This window comes from Anoplolepis gracilipes, chromosome 8 (genome assembly GCF_047496725.1).
Source record: "Anoplolepis gracilipes chromosome 8, ASM4749672v1, whole genome shotgun sequence".
In the NCBI taxonomy this organism is placed as follows: Eukaryota; Metazoa; Arthropoda; class Insecta; order Hymenoptera; family Formicidae; genus Anoplolepis; species Anoplolepis gracilipes.
In genome coordinates this window covers 3,206,529-3,232,123 of record NC_132977.1, presented here as the reverse complement: position 1 = coordinate 3,232,123, position 25,595 = coordinate 3,206,529, and the positions used below count along the sequence as shown (strand labels likewise).

The 25,595-nt window shown below is 24.7% G+C and overlaps 4 protein-coding genes and 1 long non-coding RNA gene across 7 annotated transcripts; all 5 read left to right on the top strand.

The window, feature by feature from the left end:
- Positions 1 to 416: 416 nt before the first annotated feature.
- Positions 417 to 6,847, top strand: LOC140668943 (DNA polymerase III PolC-type-like). 3 transcript variants are annotated; one of them, XM_072898294.1, is made up of 5 exons: positions 423 to 504; positions 892 to 994; positions 4,822 to 4,949; positions 5,559 to 5,670; positions 5,892 to 6,847. In XM_072898294.1, exons 1-5 carry the CDS (start codon positions 463 to 465, stop codon positions 5,978 to 5,980), a joined length of 474 nt encoding a protein of 157 aa, XP_072754395.1. In that variant the 5' UTR covers positions 423 to 462; the 3' UTR covers positions 5,981 to 6,847. The 3 variants fall into 3 exon arrangements, with proteins under 3 accessions (XP_072754393.1, XP_072754394.1, XP_072754395.1); XM_072898292.1 differs by lacking the exons at positions 4,822 to 4,949; positions 5,559 to 5,670; positions 5,892 to 6,847 and adding an exon at positions 2,374 to 4,521 and having other exon boundaries at positions 417 to 504; XM_072898293.1 differs by lacking the exons at positions 4,822 to 4,949; positions 5,559 to 5,670; positions 5,892 to 6,847 and adding an exon at positions 2,374 to 4,521 and having other exon boundaries at positions 421 to 504; positions 902 to 994.
- Positions 6,848 to 7,669: 822 nt separating this feature from the next.
- Positions 7,670 to 10,571, top strand: LOC140668713 (uncharacterized). Its single transcript, XM_072897964.1, has 5 exons — positions 7,670 to 7,782; positions 8,225 to 8,333; positions 9,420 to 9,544; positions 9,889 to 10,000; positions 10,224 to 10,571. Exons 1-5 carry the CDS (start codon positions 7,741 to 7,743, stop codon positions 10,298 to 10,300), a joined length of 465 nt encoding a protein of 154 aa, XP_072754065.1. The 5' UTR covers positions 7,670 to 7,740; the 3' UTR covers positions 10,301 to 10,571.
- A 1,315-nt stretch (positions 10,572 to 11,886) lies between these two features.
- On the top strand, positions 11,887 to 13,255 carry LOC140668715 (uncharacterized). Its single transcript, XR_012047228.1, has 3 exons — positions 11,887 to 12,048; positions 12,619 to 12,727; positions 12,941 to 13,255. It is a non-coding gene; the product is annotated as an uncharacterized lncRNA (long non-coding RNA).
- Positions 13,256 to 14,849: 1,594 nt separating this feature from the next.
- Positions 14,850 to 19,185, top strand: LOC140668728 (uncharacterized). Its single transcript, XM_072898012.1, has 5 exons — positions 14,850 to 14,966; positions 16,012 to 16,117; positions 17,116 to 17,240; positions 18,690 to 18,801; positions 18,982 to 19,185. The coding sequence occupies exons 1-5, from the start codon at positions 14,925 to 14,927 to the stop codon at positions 19,074 to 19,076; spliced, it is 480 nt and encodes a 159-aa protein (XP_072754113.1). The 5' UTR covers positions 14,850 to 14,924; the 3' UTR covers positions 19,077 to 19,185.
- Positions 19,186 to 21,041: 1,856 nt separating this feature from the next.
- LOC140668782 (uncharacterized) lies at positions 21,042 to 24,726 on the top strand. Its single transcript, XM_072898095.1, has 5 exons — positions 21,042 to 21,141; positions 22,959 to 23,055; positions 23,659 to 23,786; positions 24,169 to 24,268; positions 24,411 to 24,726. The coding sequence occupies exons 1-5, from the start codon at positions 21,100 to 21,102 to the stop codon at positions 24,497 to 24,499; spliced, it is 456 nt and encodes a 151-aa protein (XP_072754196.1). The 5' UTR covers positions 21,042 to 21,099; the 3' UTR covers positions 24,500 to 24,726.
- The last annotated feature ends 869 nt before the right edge of the window (positions 24,727 to 25,595 follow it).

Below are 25,595 nucleotides of genomic sequence, written 5' to 3'. Positions count from 1 at the left end.
CTCCTAAACAGGAGTTTTACCAACTATTTTATCTCTATATTTTTAGCTTATAAGTACTGATTTACGTTAAATAGTCTGAATATTATTTTTGTGCACATAATTTACAAGATTTTTTTTTAATGTTGCCGATGTGCTCTCACATGGTCTGTTGAGCTCTAATGTACGCGCACGAAATAATAGAGGCAATGTGATATCGCTGCACCATCGCGAAGTCAAATTTTTTTACGCAAATCTGATATGCAAACCAATTATACTAATAATCGCGCTTCCGTAAATCCGCGCACATACAATACATACACCCATACATATATACAGATGCAGGTATTGTTTTCGCAAGTCAATGATGTAAGATTACATGAAACACATTGTAGAATAACAATATAAATATGAGCATAGTTACATTTTCATCCAGTTGACAAACTAACCTTCGATTGTATAGTTATTATTATTCACTCTAGAGAGATGAAGAAAATCGCGCTTCTCGTTTTAGCTCTTGCTACAATTGTAAGTGTAACTTATCATCTCTGCAAAAACTATATATTGGAATAATTATCTACATTTTCCATTTCTTTTTTTTACTTTATTCAACTAGGACAAACTAAACAAAACATTTCATATAATTTGATTATTTTGAGAGCAATACTTAAAATACATAAAAACATAAAAAAAAATAAATCTAGTGTAAACATTTTTTTTTAAATATATAAAAGAAATAAAAAGATATGTGTATATAAAAATAAAAATTTTTTTTCTAAATTCTATTATTATAAATTTCTATTAATACGCTTTTCTTATCTTTTGTATTATGAACTTTATGCAATATTCTTTTATTATAATTGCCAACAGTAATAATATAAAAATAAGAAAGAATATATAATATGATTACTTGAGGTAAATGCAGATGAAGAAGAGGGCGTACAAGAACTAGCGTCACTTTATGATGCTGATGTGCAGACAACGAAAGGATGTCTAAATGAAATTGGAAAGACTTTCAGTAAATATTACATACATACATATACTTTATATATTAAGGCTGGTGATCTGGATTTTGGTATTGAAATATTCGGATAATGCATAAGTAGTATCCGAGTATTCGAGTTTCATCTAGGTAACGAGACTGTTCTATCCGTGTTTCTGTATAATTAAATTAATTAAAATTATCCAAATTACCCCATACTTTGTATCATTTGTATCACCCTTATTGTCCAAATAATTGTTATCTTTATTTATATTTAATAAAAAAATTAATAATTGAAGTACATATTAATTGAACGCTTTAGTGCGTTATTAATTTTTTGTATTAAATATTAATTTAGATAATAATAAAAGTATGGAATGACACAAGTACAAGATAATTCGGATAATTCAAATAATAATCACAGATATACAGATAGAACAGTCTTGCTATCTGTGTACCTATATTGTGATACCTGCATTATTTGAATAAAAGAAAATAAAAAATATATATATATATTAATATATATATATATATATATATATATATATATATATATATATATATATGTAAAATTACTGAAATTGAGAGTACTACGTGTCTTCTGTTTTGATCAGACGTTACTATCGCAATTGAACTAGTGTTACTACTGGCAGCCGAGTATCGATTCCCAGACAGTTAGTGCCTGTACATGTCATGTTTAAGTTCAGTTATCTACGACATGCGCGTTTTAATGACATATTAAGACAGAACTTCTAATTAATTTGGTATATAAAATTATTCTTTTTATATAATACTAAACAGTACTATTGTAACACAATATATATACGGTAAAAAACATTTTGTATTTTTATTGAAATATTCTTGTGTAGAAATTTTTGTGTTAAATTTTTAACATACTCTTATGTTAATATAACATACTGTCGTTATGTTATTTTAACTTTTCTGCATTGAGTTAATATTCACCGTTTCTAAGAGTTAAAACAACACAATAACAAATAAGTCTTACACTAATTCATATATTTTTGTGTTAATTTTTACATATTATTTGTGTTATTTGTTTACATATTTGCCTTCTGCTAAATTAACATTAAAATTGGAGTGGATAAATTGGGACACGAGAAATGTGTTAAATTTAACACCAAATTTTTTTCCGTGTATATATATATATATATATATATATATATATATATATATATATATATATACAGATAGATATAGATAATTAAAAAGTATAAGATTTCAGAAATTTAAAAAAGTGATAATTATACATATATAGAAAGTTACTCTCGATTTCAATAATTTTCTGATATGTTATCATTACTCCGACAAGAATTTCGGAAAAAGAAGGACTACCAGCAAGCCAAGCGACGAGAATGAGCCAGCAAACTCGAAACCAAAAGAAGACGTCTTTTCAGGCAGAAGCAGCGGTATCCAATATAAAAAATAAAGCCGAGAGAAAAGAAGGAATCACATGTTCGACTGAATGTGGACTTGACTATCTATCTATATAATGGAACTCATTGACAGTCCTATAATAAGCTCAACTGCACCTCAAAACAGTCCTCTAGTTTATTTTGACCTCGAAACGACTGGTCTTTCCGTCAAATATTCGGAAATTTGCCAAATTGCAGCCAGATACGAAGATCAGGAGTTTAGCGCCTATATGATTCCTACGCGACCCATTTCAAAAAACGCTGCAGACGTAACTGGCTTGTCAGTCTGCGCGGGTGAAATGTTTCTCCACGGAGAAAAGGTCGAAACGATTCCATTTCATGTTGCCCTGCAGAACTTTCTGCAATTTCTAAGTAATATAGGCAAAGACATCACGTTGGTTGCTCACAATGGATTCAGGTTCGACGCACGAATTCTGATCAAATATATACGCGTTTATAATCTATGGGAGAAGTTCACATCAGTCGTTTACGGATTTACCGATACTCTTCTTGTCCTGAGGGCGAAATTGCCTTCCCGAACTGCGGCTAAGCTCAAATTCACGCAAGTCGATCTTGCAAGTGATTTGCTTGGCGAGAATGTTGCAGCCGATGCTCACAATGCGTTGAACGATGTCAGAATCCTCCAGCGAATCGTCGACAAAGCAGAAGTCACACGTCAAGAATTAATTGATCGCTCGAAGTCTGTGACTGCTATGATACAGATAATTCAAAAGTCCGCTTTGAAAAATGCAAACAAGATCACAATGGATTGCATGAAGGGATCAGTCTCAGACGGCATGATTGATAAGATGGCAGAAGCAGGAATCACTCTTGATCTTTTGCAACGTGCATATAAAGAAGGCAATAAGGGTATAGAGCTTCTACTGAGCGAAGATATTGGAGGACGTCCAAGGATAACAAAAAATAAAAAGATACTCCGAAACGTTTTTTCCGAAGTCAAAAAAACGCTAGAAAGCACGCAGAACACAGAGAGTAACACATGAATGTCTCCATAATTTTGTCATCGATACTTCCTGTAGCTATATGGATATATTTATGTAGAATGAATAAAATATATATCTAAAAATATAATAAATATAAATATAAAAATATAACTATATAATACTACATAATATAAATAATATAATAATTATATATATATACATATATATATAATATCATATATTATATATATTATTATATATTATTATATAATAATATAAATATATAATCTCCATTCAACGTGGGAGAATGAGGACACGCGCCTTGTGCGTCAGCTGATGTGTGCGACATTGCTAAGCAGCCATTCAAAACGGCCGTCATGACTCTCGTGTCGTGTCAAAAGTTGCCGAAAGTTTGTCAAAAATTTCGCTTTATTTATATACGGTACGGTCAATCAGTTTGGTGTCGCGTCAGTATCTTTAGAAATGTTTATTGCATCGATTAAACAGTTTTTTATTCGTTCATCTAGTCGAGAAGTATGAACATATGCCAATGAATGTGCAATCTGATTCCCCTTTCCCTATTATCACCATGTAAAATTGACAAAGTTTTTGGACATATATCTCCGGAACCAAACGGTAAAAAAATCTGAAATGTTGCAGACACACTCTAGGAAAATGTTAACCTTTCATTTGATATCTTTCTTTCTGGGCTATCTACATTGGGCCTAAATTCTAGAACCACCTTAACGAAAAAATTTTTTTATGGGGTAAATATTCGGTCTTGGGAAAAGTCAAATAGCATTTTATAATGTATAATAATCCCACAGGAAATGTGTAATGGGGGCTTCGTTCTTCCTGCGCTTCTACCTCGAAAAATTCTAGCCTGACCCAAATTTAAAATCTCATTTTAAATTCTAATTTTAATTTACAATTAGAAATAAGTTTTGGTTAGATTGGAGGTTTTTTGGAATGAGGGATGAGGGTGCAGGGGAGAGACTTTTCCTCCAACCATTTTCTTTGAGTCATTATACATATAGTTCCACATAAGTTTCCAAGTTTCCATACAAAGTGAAATTTAATATATACGTTCGTTTCACTTTATAATACGTTGTGTAACGCATTTATTTATTATAAATTATTCTCAGATTATGTTAGATTATCTTCGGCGGCAATTTTACCATACTTATCTCGCTTTAGTATTTAAAATTTATAAATATATATATATATATATATATATATATATAAATTTATAAATAAGAAATAATTTTAGCATATTTAGAACTTTTTTTACTATTTATAAATTCTACAAATTCTATCTTTTCCGCGCGCGTGCAAAAAGAAAACAAATAAAAAGATAATATAAATATAACAATACAAATAAAAAATCTACTTCAATTTATACATTAAAATTTTTCTGTCTTATAAATATTTCATTAAACAATTCATATTTTTAATTTTCCGCAATTAAAATTTTTTTCCATGACAGGTGAGATGATGGTTGATGATGAAGAAACATGGCATAAAATGATAAATAATGAAGACGACGAAGAAACTAAAAAATCTATTGAAACACATGGTCGTTTCATAGCGTGCATGTTGGAGATGAAAGATATGGTAACAATTCGACAAGCAATTTTAATTAGTGTACAAGCTTCTCTTAATAATTATAATCAGATTGGCTTCTATGTATAATAGAAAAAAACAATTCTATAAGTTCTTACTTTAAATTGGAATTTTATTGAAATACTTGTTTTAAATACTAAATTACATATTTATAACAATTTAGGACAACATAATTTGATTAGAAAAAATTTAAATTATGTATTTGAGCTAATATATTTTTTAAAGTGAATTTTTCCTCCGATCGCTTTTCCAACTTTATACAGAGAAACACACATATATAAGAATACATATGTGTTTATAAAAAAAAGTATATAATAATATATACAATATATATATAAAATATATAGAATATATAATACTATATCTCGATAATATATATCGATAAACATATACAATAAATCGTACATAAATGTTAATAAACTGAACATAATAGATACACACACAAACACACACACGTGCGTGCGTGCGTGCATGTGTGTGTGTTAAATCAAATATAATTAATTTAAATCTACCAAAAATTTCAATAATTTTTCTCTTACGTGTCATTATTCAACAATGCATGTAAGATTTCAAATTTTTTTATTTTTTTAATAATTTTAGATGAAGGATTCATACCTAGTTCTAAACAAAATACTACAAACATTTGAAAAGAAAGAAAGTACACTAACAAAAATAGCAAGCAAAGAAGTTATAACGGAATGCGTAAATACATGTAAGTAAAATCTTAAAATAAATAAATAAGAAAAAAAAACATATAACATATAGATCTGTATAGATATGTAAAAATTATAAATTAAGTTAGTAAGAGAACAAATATATTTCATGTATTATATAGTATTCAACATTAATTTTATAATATATGTTTGCTGCATAATTTCTATATATATATTGTGTGTAATATTTCTAATAATTTCTTCTTTTCAATTTTTTCAGTTAATGAAAATGTCGAACTGACTCGGGAAACTAGGGCGTTTGGATTTATGATATGTATAAGTCGTGAAGAGACTGTAAACAAAAAGTAAAAAAAGAGATGCGCACAACATGTAATATTAGCTAAATCGGAAAAACTACAATTTTTTGTATAGTATGAACATCACGAAAAGAAAAATTTTATCAGAATTAAGGGAAATAAAGCACTGTTTTTTTTCTCTTCTTGTACACTCACAAATATTCTTTGTAAACTCAATAAACTTTGTTGCTTATATATTATTTAAATAACTATTTTGTAGATTAATATAACACTGTAAAGTTGAAGTTATTAGAACTACTACTCTATTGATTAGGTGGTCAAAATGTATATGGAACGGAAGCCTTTGTATCTCCATCGGGGAATCCAATAAACTTTTATCTATCTATATTATCTATCTATAGATTAACACTATAAAGTTTTTCACTGATGGGTATAGTTAGCCTTTTTGTTTCATTTTTAAGAGATATATACTATACTAAAATCACATTAGATAAAAAAAAGGTATATGAAAATACAATTTTCTACTAAAAGAAAATAAAACTAATCGTTTTTTGCGTATGTTATCCATTGACGTCTACGTATATATGTGTCTTACAATCATTAGGAACTATAGTTATATTTTATTCTCCAACAGGCAATTTCGAAATAGACAGCGCAGAGTAAAGAAAATATTTTTTCCTAGGAGCTAGTTGTCTTTAATCATAGTTAAGAATAAGCAAAATCAAAATAAAGCTCAATTTTGTGTATTTATTGCGCGCTCTAGCGAGACCGCACATTCTCCGACATGTTAGCAATTATAATTGGAATCATCATTATTATCATTTGTTATCATCGTAATTTCCCGCCCTTCTTTTCATTTATTATCAAATTTCGTTATTTTTTCCTTTCTGTTACTTACCACTTACTGCAAAATGTATACCATAGGTTTTAATTTTAATATTTTATTTAGAGCATGTTCATTACAATTTTATATTTTAAATTTATACACTAAATATTAATATTTTATATTATTATAAATAAATAAATATATTATAAATTATAAATCATAATAAAAATATATAAATATATATATAGATGTATTCATAAAATATTAATAAATTATATAATATAATTATATTTAATATTAAATAATATTAATAAGTAAAATAAATCTAACTCACACTTAGGTTCTAATTAATCCCTTTTTATTGATTTTATTACACATTGTTAAGCGCTATGCAACTAATTTTTTTTATATTATTTTTATATTTCTGTATTTTTAAATATTACAAGTGCAATATGTATATACATAAATGCTGTAAATACACAATAAATATGTATATATAATATCAATTATATTTTTTATATAATAGAACATTGATTATACATATAAAACTATTTTATCTCTATATTTTTAGCTTATATATATTGATTTATATGACGTTAAATATTCTGAATGTTATTTTTGTGCACATATTCTACATGATTTTTTTTATGTTGCCGATGTCATATTCTGGTGAGCTCTAATGTACTCGCGAGAAATAATAGAGGCAGCGCGATATCGCGTCATCAAAATCAAATTTTCTTATACACATCTGATGTGCAAACCAATTATACCAATCGTGTTTCCGCAAATCCGCGCACATACAATATATACACCTATACATATATATACAGATACAGGTATTGTTTGTCGCAAGTCAATGACGTAAAACCACATGAAGCACATTGCGGGATGACAATATAAATATGAGCATAGTTACATTTTCATTCAGTTGATAGATTAACCTTAGATTAAAGTTGTTCATTCTTGTGTCATTAAACTGCAGAGAGATGAAGAGAATCGTGCTCCTCGTTTTAGCTCTCGCCACTATTGTAAGTGCAACTTATCATCTCTGCGATAAACTATATTAGAATATCTACATTGTCGATTCTTTTCTTTATTTTGCTCAAATAAGACAAACTAAATAGAACACTTAATATAATTTGATTATCTTGAGAGTAGCATTTAAAACATATCAAAATATTAGAAAATAAATTTATGGGATCATCTCAAATATTAACAGAAAAGAAAAGTAAAAATTAAAAATGACGTTTTTTTCAATAACTTAGGAAATAATAGAGTTGTTAGGAAGCTGAAATTTTGAGGAAATTTGTTTTCATAGTGAGGACATGACAGACTAAATGTTATTTTAAAATCGTCGAAGGCGCTTTTAATATGCTTGTCCGGCTGTAGCCTTTATGCAATGTTCTTTTATTATAATTGCCAACAGTAATGGTATAAAAATAAGATAAATATGTAGTATGATTATTTTAGATAATTGCAGATAAAGAAGAAAGGGGCATAGAAGCAATAGCATCGTTTTACGAACTCGATGTACAGACGACGAAAGGATGTATGAATGAAGCTGGGATAACTTCCTTGAGTAAATGTTATATACATACACATATTTTATAAATTAAAACTGATGATTTGGATCGGGTAGTGAAATATTCGGAAAACACACGAGTAGTATCTGGGTAGTGAGGCTCTTATCCGTATTCCTGTATCATTAAAATTATTTGATTTACCCCGTACTTTGTATCATTTGTATCACCCTCATTGTCCAAATAATTGTCATCTTTATTTACATTTAATAAAAGAATTAATAATTAAAGTACATATTATACGAACGCTTTAGGGCGTTATTAATTTTTTGTATTAAATATTAATTTAGATAAATAAAAGTAGAGAATAATATAAGTACAGGATAATTCGGATAATTCAAATAATACATCACAGATACACAGACAGTCTTGTTATCCGTGTACTTGTATTATGATATCTATATTATCTGAATAAAAAAAATATACATACATATTTAATTTTAAAAAATTGATAATTATATAGATGTAAGAAGAATATCACTTTGGATTTCAGTAATTTTCAAATATGTTATTATCACTCTGACAATGAGTAATGTTATAAAAATTTTAATCGATATTTGTTGTTTCTTAAAAATTTAATAACAAAAAATTTTTTAATAGAATATAAATATTTATTCTTGAGAAAAGTTAAGTAGCATTTTATAATATATAATGATCACACAAGAAATGCATGGAGAAGGCTTCGTTTACCTGCACTTCTACCTCGAAAAAATTCTAATCCAAATTTAAGATCTAATTTTAAATTCTAACCCAAATTTAAATTCTAATTTTAATTTACAATCAGAAATAAATTTTGATTAGATTGGAGTTTTCTTGGGATGAGAGATGAAGGTGCAGAAAAGAAACGGAGCTCTTCCTCTGACCATGTTTTCTGTACTTATATATAATTTTATATATAATTTCTATAAGCTCTATCTCCGCTGCGCGCGTGCAAAAAGAAAATAAATAAAAACATAATATAATTATAACAATACAAATAAAAAATCTACTTGAATTTACACATTAAAATTTTTCTATTTTACAAATATTTTATTAAACAATTCATATTCTTAATTTTTTGCAATTAAAAATTTTTTCCATGACAGGAGAGATGATGTTTGATAAAGAAACGTGGAAGAAAATCATAAATAATGAAGACGACGAAGAAACTAAAAAATCTATTGAAACACATGGTCGTTTCATAGCATGCATGTTGGAGATAAAAGATATGGTAACAATTCGACAAGCAATTTTAATTAGTATACAAGCTTCTCTTATAATTATAATTAGATTGACTTTTATAATATAAAAATACAATTTTTTAAAGTTATTACTTTCAATTATTTCCATTGGAATACATATTTTAAATTACATATTTATTTAACAATTTAAGACAATATAATTTGACTATAAAAAATTAATTTAAATTACCTCATATTGTATATACATATACATATATGAAATCAAATATAATCAATTTAAGTTTATTGACAATAATTTTCTCTTACGCATCATTAGTCAACAATATATGTAAAATTTCATGCTTTTTGTCATGTTTCTTTTCAATAATTTTAGATGAAAGATTCAAAGCTAGTTCTAAACAAATTACTAGAAGCGTTTGAGAAACAGAATTCAATAGGAAAAATATTAAGAAACAAAGAAGCTATAACGGAATGCGTGAACACATGTAAGTAAATCCTTAAAGTAAATAGTTAAGGTAAGAGAAAAATTATATAGATATGTATAGATATATAAAACCTATTATAAATAAGTTAGTAAGAGAATAAATATTACTATATTTCAGGTATTAAATATTTAATATTTGCAAACTTAATTTTATAATATATGATTGCCTAATTTCTATATTGTGTGTAATATTTTTAATAATTTCTTCTTTTTAATTTTTTCAGCCAATGAAAATGTCGAACTGACTCGGGAAACTAGGGTCTTTGAATTCATGAGGTGTATAAATCACCAAAAGATGTAACAAAAGATAGACAGTGAAAAAAGAGAGGCGCACGATATGTAACGTTAGCTAGATCGGAAAAATTACGATTTTTTCTACAGTAGTAACATCATGAAAAGAAAAATTTCATCAGGGTTTAGAAAAATAAAGCACTGTTTTTTTCTCTTCTTGCACACTTATTCTATTCAAATGTTCTTTGTAAACTCAATAAATTTTGTTGCTTATGTATTATTTAAATAACTATTTTTTTTATTTTGACTAGATTAATATAACATCTAAATTAATATAACACAAAGTTTTTCATTGATGCGTGTATTTAACTCTTTTGTGTTGACTTTTTTAAAAGAATTATATTATACTAAAATTTTAGATTATTATTCTGAAATGTTAGGTAAAATAAAGTATATCAAATTGCAATTTTTTACCCTAAAAGAAAATAAAACTAACCAGATGTTATACATACATGTGACGTCTACGTATATGTATACATATATATGTGTCTCACGCACATTATTAGTAACTCTAGTTATATTTTATTATTCAACAATTAATTTCGAAACAGACAGCGCAAAATCGAAAAAATATTTTTTTCCTAGAAGCTAGTTATCTTTAACTGAAGAATAAGCAAAATCAAGATAAATCTCGGTTTTGCGTATTTATTGCGCACTTTAGCGAGACTGTACAGCTTCTGGCGATGTTAGTTATTGTAATTGGAGTAATTATATTTTTATCATCCGTTAACATCGTAATTTGCCGTCGTTTTTATCATCTATTATCAAATTTGGTTATTCTGTCCTTTCTGTTTCCGATCGCTTACTGCAAAATGTATAAGATACGTTTTAATTTTAATATTTTATTTAAAGCATGTTTTTAGGCATAGAAAATTAATTATATTACAATTTAATATTTCTAATTTGTACACTATATATTAATATTATATAGTAATATATAACAAATAAATATATTAAAAATTATAAATAAAATATATATATATATATATATATATATATATATATATATAATATTAATTGCATAATATAATAATACTTGATATTAAATAATATTAGTAATTAAATAATTTGAATAAAATAGGTCTAAAAAATTCACGCTTAGGGTTTAATTAATCTTTTTTTATTACACATTGCTAACAATAAGTGTCTCACAACTAATTTATATATTACTAAATTTTTTTATATATTTTTATAGTTCCGTATTTTTAAATATTACAAATACAATATTTATATAAATACTAACATATACAATATTAATTATATTCTTTTTGTCTGATAGAAGATTGATTATATGTAATAATATTATCTCTATATTTTTAACTTATATATGTATATACTGGCTTATACTACGTTAAACTTTTTGATTATTACTTTTGCGCACATATTCAACACGATTTTTTTTTAAATATTACCGATGTTACATGCCCTAGTGAGCTCTAATGTACGCGAAATAATTTAGACGCGATATCGCGGCGTCATTGGAGTAATTTTCTTATGTAAAGCTGATATGCAAACCAATTATTCTAATTGCACTTCCGCAAATCCACGCACACGTATACACGTATACATACATACAGAAAATATTGTTTTCCACAAGTCATACAAAACACATTGTAGAATAACAATATAAATATGAGCATAGATGCATTTTCATTCAGTTGATGATTTAATCTTCGATTACAGCTGTTCATTCGCCTGTCATTAAATTTTAAAGGGATGAAGAAAACCGCGCTCCTCGTTTTAACTCTTGCCACTATTGTAAGTGCAATTTATTAACTTCTCTGCGATAAACTACATTTTTTATTCTTTTTTTCATTCTTCTTTTCTTTCTTTATTCAAATAGGACAAACTATAAATAGAACACTTCATATAATTTAATTATTTTGAGAGCAGCATTTAAATTTAAAATATATAAAAATATTAGAAAATAAATCTTGCGAAAAAAATTCTTTTAAAATTTGTAAAATAAATAAAAATATATATGTATATAATACAAATAAAAATTTTTCTTATAAATTCTATTACAAATTTCTATTAATACACCTTTTTTATATTTTATGTTATCAATCTTATGCAATATTCTTTTTTATTATAATCGCCGACAGTAATAGTATAAAAATAAAACAAATATGTAATATGACTATTTTAGATAATTGCATATAAAGAAGAAGAAAGCATTCAAGAAATAGCAGATATTTACGAAACCGATTCAAAATCAAATGCAATTTAAATCTATTCAAAATAATTTCAATACTTATTCTCTACGTGTCATTAATTGGCAATACATATCAAATTTTATGTCTTTTTGTTATTTTTCAATAATTTTAGATGAAAGATTCAAAGTTAATTCTAGATAAATTACTAAAAGGGTTTAGTAAACAGACTTCAATAGGACAAATGGCAAACAAAGAAGTTATAACAGAATGCGTGAATACATGTAAGTAAAATAAATAAATAAAGAGAATAAAGTATATGTATAGTTGTGTATGTAAAAACTATTATAATTGATAAATGAGTTAGTAAGAGAACAAATAACATTATATTTCACATGTATATATTCAATTTTAGCTTTATAATATATTCAATTTTTACTTTATAATATTCTGCATTTAATTTCAATATTGTTCTAATATTTAATTAATTTTTTCAGTCAATGATGTTAAACTGACTCGGGAAATAAGGGCGTTCGGATTTACGTGTCTAACTCGCAGCCAACTGTAAGCAACAGATAGAAAGTGAAAGAAGAGATGCGCATAACGTTATCTAGATCGGAAAGATCAAAATTATTTCTACAGTAGTAACATCATAAATAAAAAAATGTAATCAGGATTTAGGGAAATAAAATACCGTTTTCTCTCTTTTTATGTTCAATTTGACCTGCTCTATCAGCCGTAGAGAGGTAGAGCGATTATTACCAGACACTTTATATATATATAATATATAGGATTCTAGCATATTGTTCGATTTATTGAAAAGATCATTTTACTATGTTTAAATATGCTATAATTTTTTGAGTAAGAAGTCTTTAAAAAAGTAACAGAATAAAAATTTTATTACTTTATTGAAGTCTAAAACATGAATTAAAAATAAATAAAATACGTACACATGTGACGTCTACATATATGTATACATGTCTCACGTACATCAGCAACTATATTTTAGTCTGATAGTCAATTTTGAAACTAACAGCGCAAAGATTGGAAAATGTATTTTTCCAGAAGCTATTTGCATTAACTATAGTGAAGAATAAGCAAAATTAAAATAAAGCTTGGTTTTGCGTATTTATTGCGCGCTTTAGCGAGATCGCATATCCTCCTGCGATGTTAATTATTGTAATTGAAGTCATTATATTTTTATCATTCGTTTTATCATCGTAATTTGCTGCCATTTTTATCATTTATTAAATCAAATTTCGCTATTTTTTTCTTTTGTCAATCGTTTAATGCAAAATATATAAGATACATTTTAATCTTAATATTTTATTAAATCATACTTTTATACGTAGAAAATTAATTATGTTACAGTTGTATATTTTAAATAAGAATAATAAAAAATGTATATATATATATATATATATATATATATATATATATATATATATATATACATTAAATAATATTAATAGTTAATTAATAATTATAATAAAATAAGTTAAAAAAAAAAGTTCTTTTGCTCTAATTATTTTCATTGATCTTATTATACATTAATTAAATGTCTAGCAATTAATTTTTTTGTATATTTTTATAATTCTGTATTTTTAAATATTACAAATATAATATTTACATATAAATACTAATGTATACTTTATTAATTGTTTTATTATTCATGTATGATAGAACACTGATTATATAAAAATATTTTCTCTATATTTTTAGCTTATGAAAATTGTAACCAAATTAACATATTTTGTTTTAAAGGTGAGTTCTCAGGCCAATTTGGAAGCGATTTTTTCCAGCGAAAATGTTAAAACATCAATAATTTTTGAGTTATAAATAATTGAAAAAAAAAGGTTTTTTGTAAACTAAACTTTGTGGAGTTAAAAAATAACACAATTATATTCTTCAGTTAATTTCAGATAGAGTTTACTTGAATAAAATTTAGGATTTAGTTACAAAGATATATGAATGGAAGACAAAAATTGGAAGTTTGCAAAAAATAATGACTTCCCTCAATATTTTCACTGAAGAAGAAGCATCATAAAATTAAATCATAAATTAGCTAAGAGAACTCTTAAAAGGAAATACGTTAATTTGGTTACATCCTGTATATACCGATTTATATTACGTTAAACCTTCTGAATATTACTTTTGCGCACATATTCAACATGATTTTTTTAACGCCTCTGATGTCATATACTCTTGTACACATGTGAAATAATTGAGACAGCGCAATATCATAGCGCCATTTTGATATGCCAGCCAATTATACTAATCGCGCTTCCGCGATAAATCTACGCATATACATGTACACACATATAGATACAGACATTGTTTTTTGCAAGTTAATGATGTAAGATCACATGGAACACATTGTGGGATGACAATATAAATATGACCATAGATACGTTTTTATCCAGTTGATGAATTAACCTTAGATTATAGTTGTCCACTCTCCTGTCATTAAACTGCAGAGAGATGAAGAGAATCGCCTTCCTCGTTTTAGTTCTTGCTACTATTGTAAGTGCAACTTATCGTTTATCATCTCTGCGATAAAATACATTGCGATAACTACTTATATTTTCTATTCTTTTTTTTCAATTTGTTTCAATAGACACGTCAACAAATAGAACACGTCATATAATTTGATTATCTCAAGAGCAGCATTGAACATATAATACACATATAAAAACATTAATAAATCTTGTGTTAAAAAGATTTTTTTAAAAAATATAAAATAAATAAAAATATATACGTTTCTAAAACAACTAAAAATTTATTATAAATTCTTATAAATTCTGTTATTAAATTTCTATTAATCCCTTAACTGTCGAATTTCAGAAAAGTACTTAAGCTGACAAAAAATGGATTTTTAAAAGTCAAACAATATGTCATTAAAATTTTGTATTTAGAGGTTTTGAGATCATCGTTTACGAATATAAAATCAAAATTTTTCAAATTTAAAATGATAAATTCAATATAACAACTGAAAACTTAGTTTTATTCTAAATAAATTCTAAATAATTCAAAATAAATGGATATTAATAAATTCTTTATATATGTAACATATTTTTGAGTTATTAGTTACAAATTTACAATAAAAAATTTTATTATTTATTTCATTATTTATTATAATAAATAATTATAATTATTATATATTTATTAATAAAATACATGAGAGTTATATTTTATTTTTTAAATTTATTATTAATATTACATAGAATATTTTATATATATTTATAAGAATCATAAAGCAAAATTATGGGATATTACTTATTCATGAAAAATTTCAAAGTAAAAAGTACGTAGCAATGTCACATTTACTATTAGCACATTATTTTTGTATCCTTTCTGAATCCCCTAGAATTATAGAAACCACATGGGCTTTGCAGATCATTGCCAATAGCATTTTAACAACAAACGCAGTATTGCGTTTTTCGTCAGTCAAGGGGTTAATACACTTTTCTTATATTTTATGTTAAACTTCATGCAATATTCTTTTATTATAATTTCCAACAATAATGGTATAAAAATAAGAGAGAAATATGTAATGTGATTATTTTAGGTAATTGCAGATGAAGAAGAACAGACCCTGCAAGAAATAGCGTCATTTTATGATGCTGATGTACAGACGACGAAAGGATGTCTGACTGAAGCTGGGATAGTTTGCAGTAAATGTTACACACATATTTTATATATTAAAACTGTTGATTTGGATCAGATAATGATACCCAAAATTGCACGGGTAATATCCAAGTATCCGAGTCTTATCCGGGTAGCGAGACTGTTCTACACGTGTACCTATATTATTTAAAAAAAAAGAAATAATCTTATACATATATATATATACATATATATGTATAAGATTTTAAAAATTAAAAAATTTATGGTAATTATACAGATATGAAGAGTTACTTCCGAATTCAATAATTTTCAGATATATTATCATTATTCTAACAATGAATAATTTTCTGAAGATTTTAATCATCGCTCGTTGTTTCTTAAAAGTTAATAACAAGAAAATTTTTTTTGAATGAAATATAACTATTCGTTTTTCTGGAGGGGGAGGGGAATCAAGTAGCATTTTATAATATATAATAATCCCATAGAAAATGCGTGGTTGAGGCTTCATTCCTCTCCCTATACCCTTTTTAAGAAACAATAAGCATTGATTACAATCTTCATAACGTTTCTCAAAGTAATGACCTTAATAACTTATATATCATTAAATTATTGAAATCAAATTGACTCTTTTTTATATTTGTATAATTAATTTATAATTTAACATTTAATATCGAGAATTCAAGATTTAAAATCTGCAATTTAAAATTTAAAATTTAATTTTTTTAATTATTTTTACTAAATTATTTTTATGTAGATAAAAATTTAGTATTTAAAATTTATAAATATATAAAATAAAAAACAACTTTAGCATATTTAGAATTTCTTTTATTATATACAATTTTTATAAACTATTTCTCCAGGGCGTGCACGCGTGAAAAGAAAACAAATATAAAAAGACAATATAAATATAACGATACAAATAAAAAAATCTGCTTATATTTAAATATTAAAATTTTTCTTTCTTGCAAATATTTCCATAGAAAAATTCATATTCTTAATTTTTTATATTACTCTAGAAAAAATTAAAAATATTTTTTCATCACAGAGGGATGGCAGAATGAGAAAGAAACGTGGCAGAAGATCATAAATGATGACGACGACGAAGAAACTAAGGAATCTATTACAGTTTACGGTCGTTTTATAGCATGCATGTTGGAGAAGAAAGATATGGTAACAATTCACGCAATTTTAATTAATATACAAAATTTTGTCAATAATTGTAATCGTTTTCAATCAATTTACTTTTATGTATAATATAAAAATACAATTTTTTTTAAGTCATTACTTCCAATTAATTCTACTAGAATACATGATTTAAATACTATAAGTTACATATTTATAACAATTTAATTATGAAAAAAATTTTAATTATCATATATTTAAACTATAATATTAAACTAACATATATACAGGGTATCCTGGTAAAGGCGAGCAATCTCTCGTCGACATGTAGAGCAGTTAAAAATGCATTTCTATCGAGATATTTGTCTCTAATGTTTAAATTTGAGAATTATTTTTCTTTAACAACTTTTATATTATTTTGTAGATTTTAATAATGTATAAGAACTTTTTTTATTATTAAGTAAAGATTTTTCAAATAGTGTGACAGATTTTTTGATATCATCTCGGAAAGCCAAAATTGGATCATCTGTAAGTCTTATACTGACTGTTACACCTGCCATAATATCTCAGAATTATTTCTTATTTGTTCATAGTGGTAAATAATTTTTTTCAAGTAATTGTTCTCTCTTTAATACACCATATAATTTTGCATTATTTTAAAAATGATTATTCAATTATTACGAATAAAGGTACTTTCTATCCATCACATGTGTTTTTCTTGAAAATGATTAGGTTTAACGAAATGAAACAAGAATACCTTTTTTTTAGAGAAAGACGTGAAGAATCTAAAAACATAATTGAAAAATAAAAATGTCCACCAGCTTTAAAGTTTTGCAAATTGAAAGACTTACAGGTAATCCGATGTTGGCTCTCCGAGATAATATCAAAAAATTTATCATACTATTTTAAAGATCATCACTTAATAATAAAAAAAGTTCTTATATATTATTAAGATCTACAAAGTAATAAAGATTATTTAAGAAAAATGATTCTCAAATTTAAACTTTACAGACAAATATCTCGATAGAAATGCATCATAGAAAAAAATTTTATAAAAACTTATGGAGTTATTTTTACCTGCTCTACATGCTCACGAAAGATTATCCACTTTTATCAGGACACCCTGTATATATTTAAACTAAAATATTTTTTAAATCATGAATTTTCACAGTCAGTTTTTCTATAATTTTTTTTTAAGTTTATGTATACATAACAATACACATATATTATATATAGCAAAAAATATGTTATATGATAATATATACAATATACAATATTATATTAATAATAAATACATACCAGAAATCAAAAATATTATACATAAATATTAGTAAATTGTATACAATATACACACTCACACACACAGATATATTATAATTAATTAAAATCTATTTAAAATAATTTCAATAATTATTCTCCTACGTGACATTAGTCGACAATACATGTAAGATTTCATGTAAGATGTTCTTTTTACATTTTCTTTTTGAATAATTTTAGATGAAGGACTCGAAGCTAGTTCTAAACAAAATACTAGAAACGTTTGAAAAGAAAGAAAGTACACTAACAAAAATAGAAAGCAAAGATATTATAACCGAATGCGTGAATATATGTAAGTATAATCTAATAATAAATAAATAAGAAAAAAAATATATATATATAATTATATATATATATATATATATATAAAATTTCTATATGTATATAATTCTATCTGTAATTCTATATATAATTTTAATAAAATATATATAATATATTATTTCTAATAATTTCTCCTTTTTAATTTTTTCAGTTAATGAAGATGTCGAACTGACTCGGGAAAATAGAGCATTAAACTTTGTAATATGCATAACTCGCAACAAAGAGATATCAAAAGATAGAAAGTAAAAAAAAAAGATGCGTGCAACATATAAGATTATCTAGATGGAAAAATAGGGTTTAGGAAAATAAAAATACTGTTATTTCTTTCTTCTTATATACACATGCACAATATTCTTTATAAACTTAAACTTTGTTGCTTATATATCATGTTACTAATGTTATGATGTTATAATGTTAAATAAAATCAATTAGAAAGTTAAAATTTTTACAGTCACTTATATAACTCACTTATATAACTTGTAACATTAACGTAATAAAATGAATTTAAATAAATATATTTCGAAATGCACTAATTAAGAAAAAAAGACATAATAAAATGCTCACATATTAGATTTCTACATATTGTAGGATATATTGAAGAGATAATTTTATAATGTGTCTAAATATAAATATATACTTTAACATTTTGAGTAAGAAATATTGTTTTAAAAAAGTCACTGAATAAAAATTTTATTAATTTAATTGAAGTCTAAAACATGAATAAATAATAAAAAAATAAAATAAATAAAATATTCTAAATAAATAAAACTTTGACGATTCTTAAATGCATATAAATGTATACTTATTAGACGATTTATCTATTTATTTTATGACTTGAATGTATCACATATCTGTAACCTTAATGATTCGATTTTTACTCTCGCGAATCATATAAATGTGATTGAGAATAGTAAAAAAAATAGCTAAAAACGTATTAATTGATAAAGAAGCTGCTAATATTATATTACAGTTGTATTTAAATTTAATTTAAAATTATAGAACATTTTACAATTGAAAAAATTAATTTTTTATGAGATTTGAATTTTAATTTAAAGATAAATAAGAAAAATTGTGTTATTTGTCAAAACTGTTCTGATTAAAAGAAATAAATAAATATATTAAAGATGTAATATAAATTTTATATATTAAATTTTATAGAATATAAATTTTCTTATAATAAATAATAAATTCTTAATATTTTCTTAATAAATGTAACATCGAGTAAATATTCATTTTCGTTAAATTTCTTTTTTTTCTTTTCTTTCTATAAAATCTGATAACAATAAAAAAAAGAAAAGAGTTATAAATTCGGACATCTCAACCCTTACGTAAGGCCGACCTGTATCTGGTCGGTTTGAATTATTCCCAAAAGAAAATTGACCAACAAAAGGCAGTCAACAACAAGAAAAGAAACCGATTAAACGGTCAAATGTAAGACAATCGACCCGCAAGCAACATTAATTTCCTAATTTATTTATTCAACCTAATTCTGTCATACTAAATAATTCTTTTTGTTTTATACTTTTATTGCTTTTTATATCTTACCGCCATAATTCCTATATTCCACATAAATAATATTTTATATAATAAGCATGTAAAATATTTTTAACAATTAATGAGAATAAAATAAGTCTAATTCAAGCTTAATTTTTCTCTTTTATTTTTAATTGTATTAGACATTGTTAAGCGTATCTCACAACCAATTTTTTTACATATTTTTATTATGCCGCATTTTTAAATATTATTTTTAAATATTACAAATATATTATTTACATATAAACTATTAATATTAATAAAATATTAAGATAAAACATTAAAAACGGACCCAGTCCTAATGACCTTACTCTTGACATCTGTTTTAAGTATTTCAAACGGTTTTTAATGTCACTTATTATGGAGTTATTAACAAAGAAGTTAGTTTTGCGCATTTGACATGATTTTTTTTTAATTGCTGATGTTACATACTCTGATGAACTTTAATATACGCTTACGAAATAATAATTGAGACACCGTAGTGTCGCAGCATCATCAAAATCAAATTTACTTATGTAAATCTGATATACTAACCAATTATATCAATCGCGCTTCCGCAAATCCGCGCACATATATAAAAAAACAAATATTGTTTTTCACAATTCGATGATGTAAGATCATATGGGACAAATTGAGGGATGACTATATAAATATAAGCATAGATACATTTTCATTCAGTTGATGAAACAATCTTTGACCGCAGTTGTTCATTTTTCTGTCACTAAACTACAGAAAGATGCAGAGAATCGCGCTCTTCATTTTCGTTCTTGCCGCTATTGTAAGTGCAATTTATTATTTATTATCTCTCCGATAAACTACATTGCGATAACTATCTACATTTTCCATTCTTTTTCTTTTTTTACTCTTTTCAATTAAGACAAATTAAATAGAACGCTTGGTAAAAGTTAGCAAAAATTTACACGAAAAGGATCATTTTCCTTTTGACTTATATTATAAAGGGTACATTCCTAAATAATATAGGCTTTGATTTTTGTCCCTCTTATTTCTTGAGATATGCGACTGAAATATTAAAAAAAACAAAATTTAATGCCAATGATTTCTTTAATCTTGACATATGTTTTCAAGATTATGATTCTTAACAACTTTCAGAAGTTTCAAAGATTTTTATTATTATTGAGTATTCATCATTAAGCCACTAATTATTAAACATTTACTTAAGGATTCAAATATGCGATAGATTTTATATTGAATTCATTTATCTAAGTAAAGTTCCAAACTGTGTATTTTATAATATTATTTTATTGTATTAAGAAGAGACTAGGAATTTGTAAATTGTACTGATTTTAAAATATTTTTAGCAAAATTAATAGTCCAATAGCAAAGTATAAATTTACTGCAAAAGGTTTGGTAATTCCAATTTTTGAGAATGTTTTAGGGTTTAAAGTTCTAATGAAAATTCCAAGTTTTCGAGAAAATATTGATCAAAATCGGTTTTTTACAATGTCTCTTTACTAGTAAGCCGTATGATAAAAATAGTTATAAATCTTGTAGAGAACATAATTTCCTACAACTTTTACTTGAAATATTTTTTTCTAAGTCTAACAGATATCGAACTGTAGCACTGTAAAAAGGAACAGAAAAATTCCAACAACTCTCCGTTTTGAGCAGACTTCTTTTACAAATATTAATTATGTGAATTAGTAACAATTAATATGTACTTAATAAGCAATAATAAAAAAGTTTGCTCAGAATGCAACAGAAATCTTGAAATTTTCATTAATCTTCTCCAAAACTCAGTATCTGTTAGACATACAAAAAAATGGTTCAAATAAATAAAACGTTGTAGGGAATTATGTCTTCTATAAAATTGGCGATAGCTATTTTTATCCTAAGATTCACTGATGAGGAAATATTGCAAAAAATTCGATTTTTATCACTATTTTTTCAATATTTTATATATTCTTCTATATAATTTTTCACTTTTTTTTCTATATGTAACATTGCTCATATACTCATTTCGAATACCATTAATTACAGTTAATGGTGTTTTTTTTTTATATTCTATGATATTTTGACATCCTTGATATTTTTTTGATTCTTCAAAAGACTTAATCTACAGCTATAATCAAAACGTTTTACATTTTTATTGCTTTGATGATCTCGGTTAATTGGCATCTATTTTATTTCATTTTAGAAAAATACTATCCAAAAATTAGAATTACCAGACCTTTTACAAGGTAAAACTATCCTGCTACTGGACTATAAACAGTAATCCTGAATCGCACTGACAGTGATGTATACACACATACATACACACACACATATAAAATAAATAAAACGATTAAAAAAATAAAAAAAATAAAACACACACAAGTAGGACATAACAAAAAAAAATGATACAAATAAGTACAAAAATTATGACATTTTAAAATCGCATATCTCAGGAACCAAAAGCTTTTAAAGAATATAAAATAAATAAAAAAATATGTGTATATAACATAATAAGTAAAATTTTTTTTTATTAAATCTATTATTATAAATTTGTCTCTCTTTATTAACACACATTTCTTATATTTTATATACAACAGTAATAATATGAAAATAACAGTAAAATATGCAGTATAATTATTTTAGGTAATTGCGGCTAAAGGAGACAACATACGAGCAGCAACAAATTTCGAAACTGATGAACAGACAAAAGCATGTGTTAGTGAAGCTGAGACAACGATAGGTAAGTATAACGCATATACACCCACAATAAATATATGTGTATACATATATATAATTAAAAAATATAATTTTTTCTACTATTTTGACGGTAGAAAAAAAGTCTTATCAAAAACAGTTTATTATTTTTCAAAAATATAAAATTTTAGAAATTAATAAGAATTTATAATTTTCAACTCAGTAAGTATCTAGAATTTAATATTTGAAATCTATAATTAAAAATTTAAAAGTTAATTTGATAAATATTAACATTAACGGACCCAGCTTCTTTATCAATAATTACTGTTAATTTTTAAAAATAATTTACCACTTTAATATTTTTAGACAAAAATGTAGTATTAAAAATTTATAAATATATAAATATATGAATTTATAAATAAACAATAACTTTAGCATTTTTAGAATTTTCTTATTACATAATTTTATCGACTCTCTTCTTATCTCTCCTGCACGCGCATGAAAGAAGACAAAAAAGATAATATAAATATAACAATACAAGTAAAAAATTACTTGAACTTATATACTGCATTTTTCTTTTTTGCAAACAGTTCTATAGACAAATCTATATTCTTGATTTTCTGCAATTAAAAATATTTTTCCATGACAGAGGAGTTGGAAATTGCGACCCAAAAGTTAGAAGAAATCAATTTTAATGAAGAGATCGATGAAGAAACTAAAGAATCTATTCGGAAATATGCTCGTTTCGGAGCATGCTTTTTGACGAAGAAAAATATGGTAACAATTCCACATAATTTTAATTATACAAATTCTCTTAATAATTACAACCAGATTTTTATACATGTATAACGTAAAAATAGAACTTTTTAAAATTACTTTTCCAATTATTACCCTTAAAATACATGTTAAATTATATATTTATAACAATTTATGACAATTTGGTTATGTAAAATTAATTTAAATTATAATAGGTATAAAATATTATTATAAATAAAATATATTATATTTTAAGCAGATACACTTCTTAAATCATGAATTTTTTTGGACAAATATTAAAAATAAAATATAAAATTAAATATTCCATAAAATACAATAATATTATTATTATTATTATATAATATTATTATTTAATATAATATTAAATTTTCCATAATTTTAGATGAAAGATTCGAAGCTAGTTTTAGATAAAATACTAGAATTCTTCGAAAATAAGCCAGAAAAAGTAAGCAAGGAAGTTATAACGGAATGTGTGAATGCACGTGAGTAAAACATTAATAAGGGTAAATAAATAAAATAAAAAAAATATCAACCTTATCTTTTTAACATAAACATATTTATACTATGATTTCTGCATAATTTCTATATTGTGTGTAATATTTCTAATAATTTCTTCTTTTTCAGTGAACGAAAGTGATAAACTGGCTCCAGAAGAAATGGTGTTGGGATTAAAGATGTGCATAATTCGTGAGAAGATCATAAGCAACAGATAAAAAAATAAGAAAAAGATTCGTAAGCGTTATTTAGATTGAAAAAAATCGCAATTCTTTTTACAGTATAGTGATAAAATAAAAATTTTATCTATTCAAAGGAAACTAAAATACTATTTTTTCTCTTTTCTTATATATTCTTTTTATACACTCATAATATTCTTGTAAATTTACAACAAAAACCTTTTTTTTGTTGTTTATATGTCATCATATTATTGATGTTAAATAAAACCGACTAATAGTTAAAAAGTGATAGTGATAACTTATTTGTATAACTTATAAGATTAACTATAATAAAATAATAAAATAAATTTAGAAATATTTATTTTAGCAAATTTAACAGAAATGTAGCAATTAATAAAAGCAAGTTAAGAAAAATGATCATATATTGTACTTTCCTAGATATTTTGGAAATTATTGAAAAAATTATTTTATATGATGTCTAAATATAAATGTGCGATAACTTTTTGAGTTAGAAAAATTTTTTTAAAAAAACCGTAATAAAATAAAAATGTCATTAATTTCTTAAAGTCTAAAACAAAAATCAAAAATAAAGAAATAAAATAAATATAATGTAAATAAAACTTTGATAAAATTCTTATGCACATGAATGTATATATTAAATGATTAAATCTATTTTCTTATGACATAAAATGTATCGCATATTTATAATCTTAATGCTTCAATTTTTATTCGAGTCAGTTAAATGTGATTGAGAACAGCAAAATACAACAACCAAAGAAGCCATATTAACTGATAAATGTAATATTGTTACTGTACTAGTATCACGGCTTTTTCAATATAATATATTTGTAGATTACAGAACAATATTTACAATTTTATAATTTAAATTTAAATTTTTATAAATTCTTATTTTTAAGTTTTAATTAAAATATAATCTAAATAAAAAAATATAGCAGTTTTTGGTTAACAGCGCTAAATTTTTTTATTAAAATATTTTAATTTTTTTACCGCAAATTGTTAAAATTATTATATTTGTAAAAAATTAAAACAACTATCTTGTACAACTTTTTCTGTTTGTATTCTTGTACAACTTTTTTGGTTAAAATAATTCTTATAAGTTTTTAAGTTAGTGCTA